Consider the following 14,674-nt stretch of genomic DNA (forward strand, 5'->3'; position numbering starts at 1 on the left):
AGTACCAGGGCTTTTTTTCAGGGGGAACGCAGGGGAATGGAGTTCTGGAACCTCTTGAAAACGGTCACATGGCTGGTGGCCCCGCCCCCTGATCTCCAGACAGAGGGGAGTTGACATTGCCTTCCACGCCGCTCAGCGGCGCGGAGGGCAATCTAAACTCCCCTCTGTCTGGAGATCAGGGGGCGGGGCCACCAGCCATGTGACCATTTTCTCCGAGAGCAACCCACTTCGTTCCACCACCTCTTTTCCCAGAAAAAAAGCCCTGGGTAGTACTGACAAAAACCAGCAGGATAACAGGCGGCCTTTCAGCAAGGCATATATCCACTCAGAGACGTGGTTTAAACACACACCTTCTTTTTCTATAAAATGCTGATAATGGAAGCTCAGTTTGCTTGCAATCTGCATTTTACTGACGGGATGAGAGGCCTGGTTTTCCTTTGTTTCAGCCCAGGTTGGAGTTCCTCAGGCTGGACAAAGGATTCCCTGCTCCCAATGGGCCATTCTTGCCACAGCTCAGGTGGGCAGCAGAAGAAAAATAAGGGGGGATGGGAAGGTGATGGGCAATGCCGGAAGTGACCTCAGAGCATCATTGGGGACACCGCTGATGACACCCTGATGTCATTTCCAGTTGCACATCAGCAGGGCACCAGCAATGCCATTATGTTGCCGGCAACCTCCCCGCCCCCCTCCTCAAACTCCAGCTGGCTTTCAGCCTTGTGCCGGCAACTCTAGTTGGAGTCCTTAGAATCCGATAGACCCTTATGGGTGGGCCATGGCTCAGTGGTACAGCATCAGTTTTGCTCCCAGAAGGTCTCAGTTTCAGCCAGATCAAAGGATCTTGTAGTCGGTGGTATGAAAGCAGGGCTTTTTTTCTGGGAAAAGAGGTGGTGGAACTCAGTGGGTTGCCCTCGGAAAAAATGGTCACATGGCTGGTGGCCCCGCCCCCTGACCTCCAGACAGAGGGGAGTTGAGATTGCCCTCCGCACTGCTCAATCTAACTCCCCTCTGTCTGGAGGTCAGGGGGCGGGGCCACCAGCCATGTGACCATTTTCAAGAGGTTCCGGAACTGCATTCCACCACGTTCCAGCTGAAAAAAAGCCCTGTATGAAAGACCTCTGTCTGAGGCTGTGGAGGGCTGCTGCCAGCCACAGTAGACAATACTGACCTTGTTGCACCGATGTTTCGACTCAGTTTAAGGGCAAGTTAGCATGGCCAAATTACACAGATGTCGTCCTTCCATTACTCAAAACCCTGCTGTGATGTTTGTTCCTAAAAGGCATGGAGTGATAGGTTGGGGTCACGACACTGGGAAAGCTAATGTTCCCTCTCTGCGGCCATTTCCCTAAGAGATAGTCCCCTACCTGCCCCCACAAATTGGTTTAAACCCTGAAAAGAAACAAACCAAAAAAACATTAAAAACCCAGGTCTCTTATGGGGTTTATCTTTTTTTTAGCAGGAGGAGGGGAATTTTTAACAACAACAACATTTGATTTATATGCTGCCCTTCAGGACAACAATGCCCACTTAGAGCAATTTACAAACTGCTATTATTATCCCCACAACAATCACCCTGTGAGGTGGGTGGGGCTGAGAGAGCTCCAAGAGAGCTGTGACTGACCCAAGGTCACCCAGCTGGCTTCAAGCAGAGGAGTGGGAAATCAAACCTGGCTCTCCAAATTAGAGTCCTGCCGCTTATAACTACTATACCAGACTGGCTCTCTTTTGATTTTGTTTGTGATTCCTTTTGATTTTGAAAAAGGAATGCAGTGAACAGTAAACCCCACCCCCACCCCTTCCACATTATCATGGCTCCAACTCATATAAAAAAAGGTGCCATGGGACTCACATACATTAACCCTTTTGCTGACTTCAAGACACAAACTTGTGGTTCTTTCTCTTTCCCTGTCAATGGAAACTACAGCAAAATCTCTCAGAGTTATCTCCTCAGTTTACCTCAGCTATACAAAGTGTGAACGAACTGCTCAACTGTATGGTACTGTTATCACACGTGCTCCCTTTCACATGTTTCGTTAGACACATGTGGACTCTCTAACATGGGTTTGGGACACTCACCCAGAATCACAACAAATTTGGGGGAATTAAGCTCAGTGTCAGGGGGAAACCTCTTTCCATTCCACGGCCTGGTTAGCTTGGAAAACTGACACTGTTGCCAATTAGGGGGAACAGAATATGTGATGTGAATGAGGCCCCATTCTAAACGAACAGGTGGTCGTTGCAAGCCTTGTTCATTGCTGTTCGTTGCTGTTCGTCAAGCCAGACAGTCTGGCACCTGCAATCGATTCCCATGGCAACTCAGGCAGGGATTGTCTGAACTCTGTCTGAACTCTTGCTGTTGCCCTGGAAACCCCAATCTAAGCCCAATTTAGCTTGATAGGCAGGTCTTCCTTCCAAGCGTGGAGCTCCAAATTTGTTACAAGGGAGCAAAGAGCACGGGGGAGGGGGGCTCCCTGCTCTGACTTTGCAGACAGTGGAGAGACAGTTGCTGTTGGCATTTTGATAGAGAGAGTGCATCGGAGCTTGAATTGTCTTTGTGTGTGGTGGGATAGGGATCTACCCCTTCAAGTTCCAGGGCTGCTGCCAGGCTCTGGGCCAAGCTATTATTTATTACTGGTACCTTTCCTGCTCAGGTAGGGTTTCTGAGAGTGGTGCAGTAGGGATCTTGATGGCTGGAGAGAGCCTGCACAACTAACAACAAACATGTTCGTGACAGGATGATGTTAGTCAGTGTTCGTTGTTCGTTGTTCGTGGATGGCAATGAACAACGAACACCACGTTCGGGTTTTGTTTTTTGTTCGTGCCCATGTCTACTCATGAGCCTCAGCTCACTTCTTCAGATACAGCTAGAATGTAAGTCCACCTGTCCTTATACCTTGGAGAGTGGAGTGATTGCAGAAGCTGAATATTAATAGCTGGTAAATGATAATGGCAGGCGTGAAAGGAGAGAAAAGAAAAGAAAAACAGGCCTCTGGCTGGGAGGGAATTCTGCAGCTGGGAATGGCTGCAAGGAGAGGGGGGGGGAAGGAAGTTTACCTTTTCTCAGTCTGCTGAGCTGTGTAGAGTACGTTATCTTTCTTGATGGTCCAGAGGCTGAGAGAACAGGACCTCAGGCATGGCTTCGGAAGGTCCCGAGGAAAAGGACGGCTGGTTCCAGAGAAGAGTGGAGCGGACAGACTCCGAGCCAGCAGAGGGGATTCGGCTGCCTGCTTTGGCCAGCTGAACAGCAATAGTTATAGGAGCCTACACGAAAGAATAGCAAAGAAATAATTACAATGTCCAGGAATTCAGGGTGAGTCCTGGGTGCAAATCTGTACATTTCCTAAATTGGAATGAGCTAGGAAGGGGGTTTCACAGAAAAGTAAAAAAAAGGTTCATTGCCTCTAAGCAGAGCTGACAAATGGCTGGCAGGATGCAAAAAGGGCTTCGCCCATGCCTGAAAAGGGTTGCTATGAGACATTCAGACAAGGTCAGGACAAATAATCAAGCCCATCTACATGCTTGATAGCAATTCGATTTTGTGCACAAGAAGACTTGTCCCTGCAGGTGAGATTACATTGATAGATCTAGGTGAGTGCAATCCCCTGTGGCAACGGGTAGGCCAGCCGATGTCCCATCAGAGTCTCCCACCCAAAGTTAGGGCCACTCATTAGCATAGCCTGAGGAAAGCCTTGGCCTTACCTTATGGCATGGCTAGCCCCTCAAATGGCTGCCACAGTGAATCTAGCCCACACATCTGGGAAGGGGGACCTTGCTAACAGAACGGGGAGAGTCCTTGAGGTTACGGGCTGTGGAAGAGATCGTGCAGGCAGTCCCGGGACAAGATCAAGCTCTCAAACCAGCAGCAGCCTACCCCGCTTTCCATTCTTCCTGACCTCAGTTTCTGCCACCCAAGCTTACTGTTCCACGGTAGCCCTAATAAACTGGGACTGTGGGTAAGTATAGGACAGGAATAAGTTTCAGCACCGACTAATCACTCACCACCAGTAGCCAAGAGAGAAGATTTCTTCTGTCCCTGGTGACCACTGCAGCATTTGCTTAAGTTTGTATGTAGCCACAGAGAGAAGCTTTCAGAGTGGAAGACTTTCACTTTTCTTTTTTTAGTAACAAGGGGCAGAAATGCTTATGTGAGATTTTTTAATTGGTGTTAAGTCAGTTAGGAAGCGTTCCCAGAGTGTTAATGATATGGAGAGTTTGTGCTGAGAAACGTATAAAAAATTATCAGTGAGACACTAAGGCGCTGATTTGGAGGGGTAGTTATAAAGCCTGCCAGGTTTTTTTGAAATGTTCTAATATCATTCCAACCTGCCCATAACCAGGAGGGCTGGCTCAGAGGATCTTCACTGGTCTGAGCTGAGCAGCAATGGGGCAGGATTCCTGCCACCAGCAGGGAGACGGAGGACACGGCCAGTCCCTCCGGAGCTCACTGTTCACTTTGACGATGGCACTGAGGGACCTGATCCTCCCACAATACCAACCTCATCAAAATAAGGTGCTCTGCATAGTCACCTGCGTGATGAACTGACCCTGTCAACCTGTGAAACACCAACGGATATTCTGGGGATTAGCTCAGGAGAAAGTAGGCTGGAGAGAGGAGGGGATTCCATTTGTGCGTGTTTGGGATACCATAGATGTCTCCATAATTACTCGAGGCTCCCCATTTTATGTTTGTCTTTTTATTGCACTGCTAAGAAGTCACCTGATTGCACCGATGCTAAAATACATTCATTGCTGCACAAAACTAGTTTATAGATGCACACATGTAATTTGCAAATAAACCACCACATTGTGTTTTATACATATAACCAGGGCTTTTTTTCAACTGGAACACAGTGGAACGGAGTTCCGGAACCTCTTGAAATTGGTCACATGGCTGGTGGCCCCGCCCCCTGATCTCCAGACAGAGGGGAGTTGAGATTGCCCTCCGTGCCGCTCAGCAGCACAGAGGGCAATCTACACTCCCCTCTGTCTGGAGATCAGGGGGCAGGGCCACCAGCCATATGACCATTTTCTCCAAGGGAAACCCACTGAGTTCCACCACCCTCTTTTCCCAGAAAAAAAGCCCTGCATATAACTTCCTAAAAGATAGATGAAAGAATTTAACTGGAAGCCAATAACAAAATGTATCCATCTTCTTTCTTGAGATTTACCTGTGCCATCCCCACACCCATCTGCAAAAAAGCTGGGCAAATTCTACAGACATATCAATATTTTTTTTAAATACCAATATTATACCAGTTTTACTATCATCACGTATCCTTTAAATAATCCTGGGAATTGTAGATTGTTGGGGGTGCTGAGAATTATGTTTTAGAGAGAATTACCATTCCCATGGTTCCTCTTCAACTAAGATGGCGGTGTAATTCTATGCCTTATTACTACCCCATTATGGCAGATTTGATGAATCTGGGTCAGGTGTGTGTGGGGGGGGGAGGGTAACACAATGATCTGACTGAACGCCATATCACAAAATGACAAAAAATGAGGAAATGTATCTTGAACTCAGGTCCTCTTTCAGACCGTCCTGTTGCCATGTCCCAAAGTGGATTATAACACCAGCCCCTCTAGAGGAGGTCGTCAGCATTACTGCATACCCCAAAGAATGCCCCCTCCTCTTTTATCATCCCTTCTGCATGCGCCAATTTCACCAGTACACCTTTTTTTAATGACCATTTGCACCCAATTGGCCTCTATGAGTAGCCACTCCAGCTACTATGCTGCTTTTCCACAGCTTTTTTGCAAGAGCTTATACTTTAAAAAAAAATCTGTTTTCCATCTGCTGTTTCCTCATGCACACTCTTTATCCTGTTTTTTTTCGTTCCACCCTCTTCTGCCCCCCTTCCACCCTCTGCCAGCCCAATTCGTTGTGATTGGCTACTGTCTATTTTCTTTTCCACACATTTAAAAAAATAAAATAAATCCAGTGTAGGATCAAGGCACCAGTCGGTTGAGAGGGAGAAATCCAGGAAACATAAATAGATTGATCCAGCATTCCAGCGATTCATCGCAGGAGCAAAAAGACGGTGGGGGATGGGGGAGGAATGGCCTGACATGGTGACGAAAGTACCAGCACTCATCGATCCAAACACATTTTGACACGGTGTAGACTAAAAAGAACGGCACCACATTGACCAAATGTGAGAGGTGCGAAAGGGCCCAGACAAGCCGATTCCATGCCTTTCGGCTTGACTTCTGAGATAATGAGGAGTAATGTTCCTGGTGCAGGAGGGGCTTCTAAAGGAAAAGCTTTTGTGTTTCAGTTGTAGACACTGATGACATCCTGCAAGTTGATCTGGATCAATCATAAGCAATCTGACAACCACTGAACATTCAGCAAAGACTGTTGTGCTAATAAGCTGAAGTACAAGAATTATCAGGGCTTTTTTTCAGCAGGAACGCGGTGGAACAGAGTTCTGGAACCTCTTGAAAATGGTCACATGGCTGGTGGCCCCGCCCCCTGATCTCCAGACAGAGGGGAGTTTAGATTGCCGGCAATCTCAACTCCCCTCTGTCTGGAGATCAGGGGGCGGGGCCACCAGCCATGTGACCATTTTCTCCGAGGGCAACCCACTGAGTTCCACCACCTCTTTCCCCAGAAAAAAGCCCTGAGAATTATTACCCCAAACACACTTTGCTTGGGTAATTCTAAAGATCTTGGACCCCTGTTTGCCATTTAGCTAATTTCCCCTGGGGGTTCCCCCTTCTGGACTGTAGCCACGTGATTTTTTCCCCCTTATAATGCTGGGAATAGGAGAAAGACCAAATTTTCATCCTTTCCTTATTTATTTATTGTTTCCTTCACAGTTGGAAATGGGATGATTTGATGTGAGATTGGAGAGTCTGTACCAATCTCACCAAGTCATTCTGCTCATCTGAGAAATGAGAGCAGGGTGCATAAGTGGGCTTTCAAAAGCCTCGCTCAGCCCCTTCCCCATTCCGCTTTGTTTGCACGCATCCCGTTTCACACAACAGCCAACCTGATTCTCCTAGACATAGGGCTGACAGCTCTGAAATTCCTGGAGATTTGGGGTGGTGCCTATGAAGGGAGAATTTGGGGAGGGATTTCATCTAGAATCTACAGTATACCATACAGTTTGTCCTCTGAAGCCATTTTTCTCCAGGACAACCAATCTCTGTAGTCTGTAGTGCAACTGTAATTCAGTAAGAAATTCATGCCCCATCTGGAGGTTGGCAACCTAACCAAGAAGTAACCTACCTAGAAGAAGCCATTCCAGCCAACTTCTACCTGAAATGCCATTGGGAGGAAGTGGGGCGGGGTGGGGGGGGGAGAATTGGGTACTACACTGGCATTGCTCTGGCATTCTGACATTGCTTCCAGTTAAACCCAGAAATAATGTAATGGAAGCACTTCCAAGTGTTGCTGGCTGCAGCCTGGCACGAACGCCTACAAGCCGTGCGTGGAGGCCAAATCTCCCACTACCGTTGCCAGCCAGCCCTACTATTCAGAGAGTTGCTGTCTCTGAACTGGAGATTCCCTTGAGTCCTTGTGGCTAATAGCCATGGATGGACGTACCATCCATGAACTTACCTAATTCCTTTTTAGGCTTCTCCCTACCTCTCCCCTTTGCTTTACAGCAAGAATATGGAGACTGGGCCAGCAGAGGAGAAGGAGGAGGGACCAGCTGTGCTGGCTCCTATACTGCCCCGTCTCTGCAGGTTGCCCTCACAGCCGCTCCCGAGATGTTTCTGGAGATGGAGGCCATTGGGGCGGTACTTAGCCCCTCGGGGAATGCGAGTCACGTGAGCCAGGATTCAGTGGAGGCAGGAGTCTGGACTACCTTTTAGAACCCTGCAAGCTCTTTCCCACCTGTCTTCTGAGCTATTGGGCCAAAAAAGAGGCCGTCTGGATGGACCTCTCTCTTGAGGCTCCTCTCATGCCCTCCAATGAGCATTCAGATCGAGTGTGATTTATCCCATGTTGGTGACTGTAATGATTCCAAGTAAATGTGTGCCTGTGTCTTTAAATGCTTGGTTTGAGCTAGGTGAAGAGTGGGGGTGAGAGAGGGAAGAGTGAGTGATGTGATTGGTTGATGACTGAGAGGGTGGGCGGAGTGAAGGCAGTTTGAGACTGACAGTGGAGAGAGAAAGGTTTCAGTCCGAGGAAAGGCAGGCTGGCTGTGTGCTGCTGCCTGAGCATGTTGAAGTGTTTATGACAGAAATATGACCTGTGTGGAAACTGAACTGAGCCTGTTTGTGAAAGGACACTCAGTCAGGGAAAGGGAGGCCAGCTGTGGGCTGCTGCCTGAGGAGTTTTAAGCATTTCTGTGAGACAAATATTGAGTTAGAGAAAGAGCCTTGGAAGTGATCTGTGTGAACGAGAGTAAATGAAGTAACTTTAAGAACCGAGAACTATGTTTATGAAACCAATACGCTTCTTGACTAAATAAAAGTTTATTTTGTTTTATTATATCCCAGTGTAGCTGCCATTGCTATATCCCATTCCTATCCTCAGGGCCACATAGAACCACGAAGGAGCCTGACGCTTAAACACGTTACCAAAGGGAAAATTTAAATAAAATATCTTGGAATAAAATATTCCTGGTGGCAGCAGACTACCCAGAGGGTGTTAAGGGATAGATTAAAAGAAAAATCTACCCTAAAGAAAGCAAAGATCATAACAGTGACATTCTCAGACCTCAATGCCCTTGCCTGCTCCCACAGAGAGTTGAGCGGTTGAGAAGCTGGAGAGCCGGGTTTGATTCCCCACTCCTCCACTTGAAGCCAGCTGGGTGACCTTGGGTCAGTCACAGCTTCTAGGAGCTCTCACAGGGGGATAATAATAACATCCTTTGTAAATCGCTCTGAGTGGGTGTTAAGTTGTCTTGAAGGGCGGTATATGAATCAAATGTTCGAATGTTATTATTCCTGAAGGTCAACTTGCTGCTCTTCAACTGCCCAGCTCTGGACTTCCCGAGTGAGTGAAGTGGGCACAGTTCTGCCTGCATCCTCTGTCGGTCTGTGTTTGGGAGGAAGGGGAAATGCTCTTTCCCAGCAGGAGGGACACTTGATACAGTTGGCACATCATAAGCTGCACACCCCAGTTTGGGACCCCCACCCTCAAAGCACCAGCCCAGCCAGCACATTCTTGGACCTTGGCACAAATCTGTGCAAAAAGTTTAGAAAACAGCAACAGAAGAGTCGCTTTCTTTGCCTCTGGAACAGGAAGATACGGCGAAGGATGTTAGGGAAAGGAGCGAATTTTGACACACCACGCAAGTGCCACAAACATGCAGAGGCAATCCCACTGAAACACCCAAAATGGAGCTAGAGAATGCTGTTGGGCTGCTCTTGTGTGAAATGTTAGCTTTCTTCATTGCAGGGGTAGAAGGGAACAGGATGGCCAGTGGTGAAGGGACACTGCAGACTGCAGCTATGCCTCGAGGCTCCTCTGGGCCAGTGAGAGAAGTTGTATAGGCTGCAGGGACTAGAGAGAGAACTTGGGTTTCCCAAAAGTACCCCTCCCTCACACTTTCATTCTGAGGCCAAGAGGGATCCATCTTATACTAAGTTGCTTAGAGCTGTGCTTCCTTGCTACTGCCTGGTGGTGGGTGGTTCTGCTGCTGAGCGGCCGGTCGTCTGCTTGGTTGTATGCGGTTCCCCCACTGGCCTTGGGTTCTGCCTGGCTTCTGTGAGTGACACCAGTTCTATGTATTGTCGAAGGCTTTCACGGCTGGAGAACGATGGTTGTTGTGGGTTTTCTGGGCTGTATTGCCGTGGTCTTGGCATTGTAGTTCCTGACGTTTCGCCAGCAGCTGTGGCTGGCATCTTCAGAGGTGTAGCACCAAAATGGGTGCTACACCTCTGAAGATGCCAGCCACAGCTGCTGGCGAAACATCAGGAACTACAATGCCAAGACCACGGCAATACAGCCCGGAAAACCCACAACAAGACACCAGTTCTGTTGGGGTAATAGAGTTCCTTGCTTCACTTTGGTTTTGGTGGGATGACATAATTTTCTGGTTTGATGTTGGTCCCCATGCTCCACTTTGGTTCTGGGGAGAATCCACTCTTTGGTTCAGTTTGGTTCTGTTGGGGTTCCTCTGGGTTGAGCTTGCATTTGGGAGTGTGCCTTGAACCAGTGACGGCCTTGCCCCTGTGTATTTCTGCCTGGGAGCCAGCTTGGCTTTTTTTCCCGCTGTAGGAAGCCATGGGGAGTGTCTGGGGCACCTTGTTCATGGGACCATAGAATTGGGCCCCAGGGTCCAATATTCATGAAACTTGAGAGGTCTTTAGTGGACAGTTAGGACTAGGTTCCCTGCAAAGTTGTTAAAGTTTGCTTGACAAATGCCCCCTTCCCAGCCATCTGTAGAGAATAAGGGCTGGATAAACTTGAGATTCTCTAATCTTGCTGAACTGGATTAGAGAGTCTTACCCAGATTTCAGGGATTCGGATTTTTTTATTTTTTTGTATCCCTGAAACCTGGACCTGGATAACCCAGATTTTGGTGTGTGTGCAAACCCTAGTGGTTAAGGTAGTGATCTAAGTTGCGGCCAGAACAAACATCTGCGAAGTGGAGTCATATGATCCAAGCTCCCAACCAATATAGATTTAGATTTATTCCAACAGAATAGTGAGGGCTTAATAGATTAATAAGCAAGCAGAGATACATCTTCCCCTTGCCCCCATGTTCTACAAGCAGGGCTTTTTTTCAGCGGGAAGGCATTGGAACAGAGTTCCGGCACCTCTTGAAATGGTCACATGGCCAGTGGCCCCGCCCCCTGCTCTCCAGACAGAGGGGAGTTTAGATTGCCCTCTGCACCGCTGGCATGGAGGGCAATCTAAATTCCACTCTGTCTGAAGATCAGGGGGAGGGGCCACTGGCCATGTGACCATTTTCTCCGAGGGCGATTTAAACTTTAAAAAAACTCCCCCCTTGTTCCAGCTGACCCAAAGTGACATCATTGTGCGGTCCTGAGTTCTACCACTGAGTTTCACCACCTCTTCCACTGGAGAAAAAAACCTGTCTACAAGCCTCTTTCCCTTTTTTCCAGGTACCCACGTCTATACACTCAACGGAACAGACCCAGAAGGGGATCCTGTAACGTACGGCATGAGTTTTGAAACTGGGTCCAGAAGCTACTTTGCTATTGACGAGAGCAATGGCAACATCACTCTGATTGAGGAACTTGACCGTGAGGTACAGTCCAGTGAGGATGAACTGATTTTTACTGCAGTAATCAGCTCAAAATGGATTTCGCAAGGCAAAAAGGATTTCACTGACACAAACAGTAGAGTCCAGTAGCAACTTTAAAACATAACCAACTTTATTGTAGCATAAGCTTTTGAGAGCCACAGCTCTCTTCATCAGATGCATTGTCAGCTTTCGAGAACCACAGCTCACTTCGTCAGATTCATCTGACAAAGAGAGCTGTGGTTCTCGAAAGCTGATGATGCATCTGACAAAGAGAGCTGTGGTTCTTGAAAGCTGATGATGCATCTGACGAAGAGAGCTGTGGCTCTCAAAAGCTGATGATGCATCTGACGAAGAGAGCTGTGGTTCTTGAAAGCTTATGCTACAATAAAGTTGGTTAGTCTTCAAGATGCTACTGGACATTTTACTATTTTGCCACTACAGACTAACACAGCTAACTCCTCTGGATCACTGACACAAACCTCACTAATAAATATAAGCAACCGTACTACTTCTAAGAAGAAAAAATAAGTGATATTTCCAAGCAATCTTTTCTGCATAGAACTCATTCCCGGTAATTCAGAGACTTTTCAAAAACAGACATTCTGAATAGCCCATGCAATTTGCTTCATACATAGCTATCCAATATTTATTTAACCACCAAAGATAAACTTCTTTCACCTTATGATAAATATAAGGCAAGCTAGAAAACCAGCCTGCTTCCATCACCCATGCTACAAACTATTTATTCATTTCAGAGAGAAGATGAGATTGAAGTTGTAGTCAGCATTTCAGATGGCTTAAGTAAAGTAAGTATTTCAATAGAAAAGAAACTTTCCTTATCCGTTGTCATGTATGCCAGCATACCTGCCATAATTGTATTCTGCAGTTTATACTGGTCAATGCTGTTTGCCAGAATTATATGCTGTATTCTGTGTAGATCATCTGAGAGTGTCTTAACTTCTGATATTAATTGCAGCAGAGCCAGTGGGGCCCCTCCATTATCTGTTGAAAATCTGTACTTTCACTTTTTCCAGCAAGTGTCCTCGAGGAGAGCTGCTAGCAGCGAACATTATAACTTTCCCAGAGACTGGGATATTTTGCTTTGTACTTCATGCAGTCTAAACTAATCTTTTCCCATGCAACCTCTTTGGGGTTTCGCGCTAGAATGTCAACGGACCCCAAAGGGCGGGAAGTTTCCCTATAATTAGCAATGCCTTTGTTTGAATTGTCACTTCTGCCAATTGCCACCTTCGGGTGAACACCTGTACTGTATGGATCTCAATAAAGCTACTTCAACTGGAACACCTGCGTGTTAACTATGGAGGGCTCGAGGGACCGAACTGCCAGGGACTGACATCCATTTCCATTCAGGCCTCATATTACACAATTAAAATGATCCAGTTAGAACCTTCCAGCTATCCACTAAAATAATTGTCTAATGATGAATTAGTAAAATGGAAATCAAGCGGTACCTTTAAGAATAACCTAATGCATTCCAACATAAACTTTCACAAGTAAGATCTCTCTTCTTCAGATGCATAAACCGCTCAACTATTGGCCTTATCTGAAAGAGAGTCTGTCTGCTTTTCCTGGGAATATCCATCTCTAGCCCATAAACTAGAGCCCCAGTGCCTCTTCCGCTGTCAATGTCTAACCTCGATCTGGGTCCCTGCAACTCACTCTATCAGCAAGAATCCAGGAGTGTTTTGGCACACTTGTATCTCACTTGCAGTGGGTAAATAAATCCTTTTGGCATTTTCATAATGCAAATATGGGGAGACCCCATAGCTCAGGGGTAGAGCACAGACTTTACACACAAAGGATCACAGATTAAATCCATAAGATGTCTAGTTAAAGGTCCTTAGTGGTCTAAATCAGTATAAGACAGATTTAAATGTCCACATATTTTTCTTTCCAAAATAACCCCCAAAATTATTAGGGCAGGGAACAGGATAAAGATGTATAAAATTATGACCAGAGAGGTCTCTGTTGTTGTGTGAAGCGCTTCAGTACTAAATAAGGGAATAGCCAATTTTTACCACCAGCACCAGTCCTTTGTGGTATGGGGTATGACACACAGAATAGGGTATTTGTGGGGAGCAAGTGTGAGATCAAGCAGCTGTTACTTTGAGCCATGAATGTCTTCCCTCTCTTATACCACTAGAATTTAGGATTGTCCAAGAAAATTGACTGGTTCAGATTTTTAAAAAAGAAAAGAAAAAAGAACTTCACGGAGTATGTAACTAACCTGTCATGGAGTTTTCTGCTACAAATTGTAGGAATGACAGCAACTAGCCAAAAGGTATTTTAACAGGTCTAGAAAAATTAATGGAAGATAGGTCTGGAACAGTGGAACTTCCATGTTCAGACGCAGCATACGTGAATACAGGTGCAGGGGGAATGGCAGTTGTCCTCAAGCTCTGAATGTGCACATTCCAGAGCCCTGGTTGCCATGGGAGAGTGCAGATCCAGGAAGCTGAGCTTTGCGGATATTTGGCATGATCCTGCAAGATGATTCTGATAATCTCCTGTCAACCAAAATTTACACAATTCAACTCAGCAACGTTTGGAGCCTTCCTCCACTTTCGAAGCCTTCCTCTAACTTAAATGGCTCCTCTGCCAGAGGAGAAGTCGCTTAAGATGGTGGGAAAGTCCGTGAAAATGGTACCTCCAGAATAATCAGCACTGCAGATTTAGCACAGGGGATCTTCTTGTATTTTAAACAAAATTCAATGAATGAGACTTTGATTGCTGCAAAGTATTAATTCATTAACATTTGTTTTAAAAGACAAGATCCCGTGCATTGGGCTAACACGAATTATTTTAAAACATTTTTCTGATCATCTTTTCCTTTCTATAACCATCATTAGTGATCCAAGGCCACTTCTAGAAGAGTGAGTGGGGGTTACTGCATTAGTAGCCGGACAAAGCGGTCTTTTTATATTTATGATTACTATGATTTTAGTAATTATCAGGGCTTTTTTTTCTGGGAAAACAGGTGGTGGAACTCAGTGGGTTGCCCTCGGAAAAAATGGTCACATGGCTGGTGGCTCTGCCCCCTGATCTCCAGACAGAGGGGAGTTTAGATTGCCCTCCACGCCGCTGAGCGGCGCGGAGGGCAATCTCAACTCCCCTCTGTCTGGAGATCAGGGGGCGGGGCCACCAGCCATGTGACCATTTTCAAGAGGTTCCGGAACTCGGTTCCACTGCGTTCCAGCTGAAAAAAAGCCCTGGTAATTATGATAGCAGTAAATTGTGATGCCAGTAAGACAAAAGTAATCCTGCAAGTCAATAGGTTTTTTTTAAAAAAATCAGTTTGCCTATTTAAAAGGTCCTTATACTTCATTTCAGGTGTCCGAGAAAGTCAGAATCCTTGTAACTGATGCCAACGATGAGAGCCCAGAATTTCTCAACACTCCTTATATAGTCCAAGTCCTAGAGGTCGGTGACACTTTTTTTCATTCTCTTTTTTTTTTTGCAGAATAATTTTATTGTTAAGTTAT

At 46.4% G+C, this 14,674-nt stretch overlaps 1 protein-coding gene across 1 annotated transcript in view; it reads left to right on the plus strand.

Moving 5' to 3' along the window:
- The window catches only part of CDHR1 (cadherin related family member 1), a 97,115-nt gene that overhangs the window by 3,568 nt on the left and 78,873 nt on the right, over positions 1–14,674 (plus strand). Inside the window, exons 4-6 of the mRNA XM_054983976.1 lie at positions 11,029–11,174; positions 11,927–11,977; positions 14,523–14,612. Of these exons, the coding sequence (XP_054839951.1) occupies positions 11,029–11,174; positions 11,927–11,977; positions 14,523–14,612 (287 nt within the window). The remainder of the gene's footprint in view (positions 1–11,028; positions 11,175–11,926; positions 11,978–14,522; positions 14,613–14,674) is intronic.

The sequence above is a fragment of the Eublepharis macularius genome, chromosome 6 (assembly GCF_028583425.1).
Source record: "Eublepharis macularius isolate TG4126 chromosome 6, MPM_Emac_v1.0, whole genome shotgun sequence".
NCBI classification, from domain to species: Eukaryota; Metazoa; Chordata; class Lepidosauria; order Squamata; family Eublepharidae; genus Eublepharis; species Eublepharis macularius.